Source organism: Priapulus caudatus, unplaced genomic scaffold, assembly GCF_000485595.1.
Source record: "Priapulus caudatus unplaced genomic scaffold, Priapulus_caudatus-5.0.1 Scaffold3034, whole genome shotgun sequence".
NCBI lineage: Eukaryota > Metazoa > Priapulida > Priapulimorpha > Priapulimorphida > Priapulidae > Priapulus > Priapulus caudatus.
Window position 1 is genome coordinate 9,473 of NW_014580095.1, and position 7,170 is coordinate 16,642.

At 45.4% G+C, this 7,170-nt stretch overlaps 1 protein-coding gene across 1 annotated transcript in view; it reads left to right on the forward strand.

Moving 5' to 3' along the window:
* Nucleotides 1-3,050: 3,050 nt before the first annotated feature.
* The window catches only part of LOC106819249, a 6,761-nt gene continuing 2,641 nt past the window's right edge, over nucleotides 3,051-7,170 (forward strand). Inside the window, exons 1-7 of the mRNA XM_014823895.1 lie at nucleotides 3,051-3,083; nucleotides 3,208-3,328; nucleotides 3,870-4,060; nucleotides 4,537-4,614; nucleotides 5,496-5,616; nucleotides 5,875-6,095; nucleotides 6,957-7,068. Of these exons, the coding sequence (XP_014679381.1) occupies nucleotides 3,051-3,083; nucleotides 3,208-3,328; nucleotides 3,870-4,060; nucleotides 4,537-4,614; nucleotides 5,496-5,616; nucleotides 5,875-6,095; nucleotides 6,957-7,068 (877 nt within the window). The remainder of the gene's footprint in view (nucleotides 3,084-3,207; nucleotides 3,329-3,869; nucleotides 4,061-4,536; nucleotides 4,615-5,495; nucleotides 5,617-5,874; nucleotides 6,096-6,956; nucleotides 7,069-7,170) is intronic.

A 7,170-nucleotide genomic window follows, 5' to 3' on the forward strand; every position in this document is an offset into this window, starting at 1 on the left:
AATTAAATTAGGGAATGTAATTTAATTTAGTTTCGTTAATATAATTTTGTGAATTTAAATTACACATAGATTTAATTGGATTGTCTCTATCTGCAGAGGGTTGGCTGGCAGGGAGCCAGCCATGGTTCACTAACTAATTATTAATTGCTAACTAATAGCTATATCGAAAACCAGGTTTCCACCTCCCGATGTCCCATCTAATCAAATTAAATTGGTTAATGAAATTAATTAATTAAATTAATTAAATTAAATTTGGTTAATTAATCTATGCTTGTATGTAATTGGGTTATCTCTCTCTCTTATCCCTGCAGAGTGTTGGCTGGCAAGGTTTGTGAGGAGTGAGGACCAACAGAAGATTCCTACTGTCTTCCTACCGTTCAAGGGCCAGATTCTCAACCCTAGCGCCACCTTGCAGTGGACAGGTGAACTTCATTAGCAATTAGCATTTGCTACTTTGTTATGACGATCACTTAACAGCATTCACTGCTGATGTGATCAACGTGTTGTTGTTGTTGTTGTTGTTGTTGTTGTTGTTGTTGTTGTTAATGTTTTTCATATTTTTCAAAGAGAGAGACCGAGAGAGAGAGAGCGAGAGAGAGATTTAGAGAGATAAGGAGAGAAAGAGAGAGAGAGAGAGAGAGACGAGAGAGAGAAAGAGAGAGAGAGAGAATGACGAAAGAGAGAGAGAGGAGGAGAGAGAGAGAGAGAGAGAGAGAGAGAAAAGAGAGAGAGAAGAGTGAAGAGAGAGAGAGAGAGAGAGAGAGAAGCGCGAGAGAGAGTGGAGAGCGGGAGAGAGAGAAGAGAGAGTGAGAGCAGGAGAGAGCGAGAGAGAACCGAGAGGACGAGATTTAGAGAGATAAGAGAGAGAGAGAGAACGAGAGAGAGGAGAGACGAGAGAGAGAGAGAGAGAGACGAGAGAGAGCAGAGAGAGAGAGAGAGAGAGAACGAGGACCGAGAGAGAGATTTTAGAGAGATAAGGAAGAGAGAGGAGAGAGAAGAGAGAAGAGAGAGAGAGAGAGAGAGCGAGAGAAGTGAGCAGAGAGAGAGAGAGAGAGAGAGAGAGAGAGAGAGAAGAGAGAGAGAGAGAGAGGAGCGAAGAGAGGTGAGAAAAGAGAGGAGGAAAAGGAGAGAGAGAGAGAAAGAGCAGACGAGAGAGAAGAAGAAGAGAGAGAGAGAAAAGAAGAGAGAAGAAGGCCGAAGAAGAGCGGAGAGAAAGCCGGAAAAGATGAGAGAAGAAAAAGGAAGCGAGAGACAGAGAGAGGCGAGAGAGAGACGAGAGAGAGAGAGAGTAGAGAGAGAGAAGAGAGAGAGGACGAGAGAGAGAGAGGGTGAGATAGAGTGTGGTGTGCGTCGTGCCGTGCGTGCGTTGCGTGCGTGCGTGCGTGCGTGCGTCAGTGCTATCAACGCTACTTTGTTTACTAATTAGATGTTTGTTTCTTACTGATAGCTGGCTATTTAAAAAGCTAGGTTCAACTTTTGGATGTACATGTAATTAAATTAAATTAGGGAATGTTTCGTTAATATAATTTTGTGAATTTAAATTACACATAGATTTAATTGGATTGTCTCTATCCTGCAAGGGTTTGGGCTGGGGAGGGTAGGGCGCCAGCCATGTTACTAACTAATTATTAATTGCTAACTAATAGCTAATCGAAAACGCAAGGTTTCCACCTGCTCGACTTCAATAAAATTTTTTAATTCGCAGGTCCCATCTAATCAAATTAAATTAAATTTTTGATGTTGTAAGTTGTTCGTTGTTGTTGTTGCTGCTGCTGCTGCTGCTGCTGCTACTGCTGCCGCTATGCTGGCTGCTGCTCACCTGCTGGCCAGCTCTGTTTACTGCTGCTGCTTGGTGATACTGCTGCTGGGCTGGGCTGCTGCTTGTTTAGCTGGCTGCTGCTACTACTGCTACTGGCTCTGCTGCTGCTTGTTACTGGCTGCTGCTACTACTGCTACTGCTGCTGCTGCTATTGTTGTCATTATCATTGTTGCTTATGTTGTTGTTGTTGTTGTTGTTTGTTGCAGGTGGTATTGCACCATGTGAGGTAGAAACGGAGGAATACATGAACGGCACGGGTTGGGTGGATATCGCGCGACTCATGGAAGCGCCACCTGGTGGGCCGCATGCGACGCCGGAACCCCCCCCCTAGACCGGGTGGCCGCCAACCCGCACCCCCTTCCTCCAAATAAAGGTTCACACCATGAATGGAAGGGCATCGAACCAATGACACCTACCCCTTCAAAAGGTAGCCCCGAAAAAAGGGGGTTTTTTTTTTTTTTTTTTTTAGAAATACCAAGGTGGCAAAGAAAGTTTTTTTTAAAGATTAGAAAAGGGGAGGGGGGTTTGTTTTTTTAGAAAACAAGGAAAAAAATTTGGCATGGGAATTTTTCTTTTAAAAAGGAAATAGGAAAGGGAGTTTGTTAAAGACCAAAAGAAAATTGCGCCCCGCGCCCAAAGAAATTTTTTTTTTTTCCTTTTTAAAGATTAGAAGGGGAGGTTGTTTTTTAGAACAAGGGTTTTTTCCCCTCCAACGATTCTTTAGATAGGGGGAGGTGTTAGACAATGTCCAAGATTCTTTAGATAGGGGGAGGTGTTAGACAAGGTGCATGATTCTTTAGATAGGGGGAGGTGTTAGACAAGGTCCAAGATTCTTTAGATAGAGGGAGGTGTTAGACAATGTCCATGATTCTTTAGATAGAGGGAGGTGTTAGACAATGTCCAAGATTCTTTAGATAGAGGGAGGTGTTAGACAATGTCCATGATTCTTTAGATAGAGGGAGGTGTTAGACAAGATGCATGATTCTTTAGATAGAGGGAGGTGTTAGACAAGGTGCAAGATTCTTTAGATAGAGGGAGGTGTTAGACAAGATGCAAGATTCTTTAGATAGAGGGAGGTGTTAGACAAGATGCATGATTCTTTAGATAGGGGGAGGTGTTAGACAATGTCCAATTTAGATAGAGGGAGGTGTTAGACAAGGTGCATGATTATTTAGGCGGGGAAGGTAGAAAGGGGGGGGGGGGAAAGGGCAAACGAACCTTATGGTAGAGAATGAATTGGGAAAGGAATAAAAAAATCCGTCAGGTAGATTAGGTAGAGAAGGGGTTGGGGAAGGAACGATATCATCAATGTAAAGAAGCTAGAGAAGGCGACGGGAAAGATTTTCTCGAAGTTACTCTAGATTTTCATCGTCGCTTCTCGTTCGCAGTGGCTGGGCGCCGACGAGGAGCGCCCCCTGCTGGCAGGAAAGCTCGTGCGAGTCGTGCTGACGTGTGACTACGGAATCACGGTGCAGAAGTGCGTCGGATTCAGGGTGGTTGGCAAGCCAGGTGAGTGTGAAGGTGACGAGCAACCGACAGGTAGATGGAGATGGGTGGTGTCCCATCAGGATAGTGGGATGGGAAGCAACCAGCAGGACTGTCAACGAGCATTAGAAAATGTCACCAAAAAGGTGTAGCTACATGTCATAGTCTCTATCTTGCAGAAGCTACATCAGGATGCGAAATTAACAGGATTCGGGAGTCAAATACTCCCTGATTTACTGTCGGACTGATTTGACCCTGATTTGACATATGCAGGAGTCCGTGTGACTCCCTGAAAATTCTGCTATGCTAACTAGTGCACGGCCTTGCGGAATTACCATATTTTTTCAGCAACTGTCCAAAGAAAATGTGGCAGGCGTGCATCGCATGAATCTTCAAAATAAGCACATGTGTTATTATTGTTATTATTCTTTAGTTTTGAACCTCAAACTGCGGACTCCCTCATTTTGCTGCAGACTCCCTCTTTTTGAGGTCAGGGAGTCCGTTGGACTCCCGTGTTCAAAAGTTCATTTCTACCCTTCTACATGGTATGGCTTCTATCTTGCAGCATCTCCGGCCGTCGCCGAGGCTCGCTACACTCTCGCCAGCGTCGAACCCGACCGCCATGTTCTCATCATCGGTCTCATCTCCGGCCTCCTATTCGGCGCCGTCCTCATCGCTGCCGCCATCTTTGTCTTCGTCAGGTGTCGCCACTGGCGGCGGCGGCGCGACGCCGTGGATGCCCTCGTCTCGTCCAAGGTGCGTGCGCGCGCGTGGGGGACGGGACGCAGGCGCGGTGGAGGCTGGGGTAGGCAGGGAGACGTGTGACAGTGGGGAGGCCGGGGTAGGTAGGGAGATGTGTGACAGGGGGGAGGCTGGGGTAGGCAGGGAGATGTGTGACAGGGGGGAGGCTGGGGTAGGTAGGGAGATGTGTGACAGGGGGGAGGCTGGGGTAGGCAGGGAGATGTGTGACAGGGGGGAGGCTGGGGTAGGCAGGGAGACATGTGACAGGGGGGAGGCTGGGGTAGGGAGGGAGGCGTGTGACAGGGGGAGGCCGGGGTTGGCAGCGAGCCAAAACGTTGATTAATTGAGAGATTAAACGTCGTTTCAATGCCCATTGTCGTAACAATAAAGATTTTTTTTGCGAATTTCCCCATCTCTCACAGTTTCTTGCAAATTACGAAATAATTTGAAATCCGTCAAAATTAATTTGCATCATTTCCTCTCCCCAACAGTCTAATGGTTCCATCGGCTCCATAGAGACAGAGATCAGCCGGAGAGCAGCCTGGGACGGTCACACTACGCTCAACGGGGTAAGTTATGTGGGGGTGGGAGGGGGAATGGCACCTTCTACCGGCCATCGCGAAATGGTCATAAACGCAAATTCATATGAGATCCTTTCCTCTTCTTTCCCGAAAATCCTTTCTTCTGAGCGTTCTATCGGATTTTCATACATAGTGTATTGGTCTCACTCTGGGATTGGAAACTATAAGCTGAGTATTGCTGAGGTGTGTTGTTGTACTGTACTGAAGACTGTACTGTAGTACTCCTAAATACCATACATATCTACATACGTATATGTACATATACATGTACATATAAATATACACATACATGTATGATGTACATGTACATGTACATGTAAAATATACATATACATGCACATGTACATGTAAAATATACATATACATGCACATGCACATACACATACACGTATACATATACATACGCGTACACATACATGTATTATGTACATGTACATGTACATGTACATGTACGTGTAAAATATACATATACATATACATACACATACACGTATACATATACATACGCGTACACATACATGTACGTATATCAGGGGTGAATAATGAATGACAGATATGGTTGTTGAATATTCCTCGCTGAGGTCAAAAACCTGGACAAAGAAACATGGTTGCCATCTTGAATATATCTTTCCACTGCGCATGCGCGCATAACAAATGAAGGTTACATTACAGGCTGTTCCATAATAATGTGGATACATCACAATGATGATATGATATGATATGATATGATATGATTCTGATATGATATGATATGATATGATTCTGATATGATATGATATGATATGATATGATATGATATGATATGATATGATATGATAATATGATTCTGATATGATATGATATGATATGATATGATGGTATATCCACAGAGCGTTGGTTCGATGCGGATGGAGAATGAGATGAATGGAGTGAGCCAGGCGTTTTCTGACGTCATCGAAGCTGACGTAGATCCATGCAAGCATGGCGAGCAGTGCGACTGTAGCAACCCCGGTACGTACAGCAACGACCCGTTTGAAATGGCATACGAGTGCCGTGATTGGTCGTTGACAGTTTCTAACGAGTGCTGTGATTGGTCATGGACAGTTTCTAACGAGTGATGTCATTGGTTGTGGACAGTTTTTAACGAGTACTGTGATTAGTTGTGGACAGTTTCTAACAAGTGCTGTGATCGGCTGCCGACGATTTCTAACGAGTACCGTGATTGGTTGTTGACAGTTTCTAACGAGCGCCATGATTGGCCGTTTGCAGATGGCGGCAAGCTGTCGTCGCGCGGTGCCCGTAAGCGGCTCTACTTCAGCCCTGCCTACTTTGAGAAGGAATTCATGCAGAATCCGCCGCCGAAAGCCACCGAATTTCTCGCGGAACTTCGCTACATGGTGGCGCTAGCGAAGGCGCGCATTAAGCAGCGGCAGTACTACCCGACACTGCGGCCAATCAGGGAGCTAGACGAGATGGCCAATGAGATGGAGGTAAGGTTTGAGAGAGGAAGGATGAGGTGGAGGATTGATCGTGGAAGGAAGGAAGGAGGTAGATACTCACAGGTGGCGGAGGTCACTGAAGTGTAATTGGAATGAGGGATTGTAAGATATATGAAGGGAAGGGTAGATCGAGCAATCATTCACATAATTTCTGATAGGTTCATGATAATGAAGTGATGGTATGTTCTTATGTAGTGCTCAGTAGTTCTCATGTAGTTCTCATGTGTGTTCTCATGTGTGTTCTCTTGTGTGTTCTCATGTAATTCCACATGTGTGTTCTCATGTAGTTTTCATGTAATTCTTTATGTGTGTTCTCATGTAGTTTCTCATGTAGTTCCTCATGTGTGTTCTCATGTAGTTCTCATGTAATTCTTCATGTGTATTCTCATGTAGTTCCTCATGTGTGTTCCCTTGTGTGTTCTCATGTAATTCCTCATGTGTGTTCTCATGTAGTTCTCATGTAATTTTTCATGTGTGTTCTCATGTGTGCTCTCTTGTGTGTTCTCATGTAATTCCTCATGTGTGTTCTCATGTAGTTCTCATGTAATTCTTCATGTGTGTTCTCTTGTGGGTTCTCATGTAGTTCTCATGTAATTCTTCATGTGTGTTCTCTTGTGGGTTCTCATGTAGTTCTCTTGTGTGTTCTCTTGTGTGTTCTCATGTAGTTTTCATGTCATTCCTCATTCTCTCTCTATCTATCTCTTTATCTATCTCTCTATCTATCTCTCTATCTACCTCTCTATCTATCTCTCCCATCTATCTCTCTATCTATCTCTCTCTGCTCTCATAACCACTGCTAGTACGCAGTAGAGTCGTTAGCTGGTACTGATGCTGAGCGCTGGTCTCTCGCAGGGCTTCACGGGAGATGAGATGCTGGCGTCGTTAGAGGAGGAGGATGCTGAGAGCAGTGTGCGATCCGACGCCTCGACGACCGACAACGAGCGGGTGGACGCCAACAGTACAGGTTCGTACTCAGCTGCCCGCCTCCTGCCTGCCTCCCCTGCCCTCGCGTACACCCGCCCCCGCCCTGCGTACACCGCCCCCACCACTCGCCTCCTCCATCTTA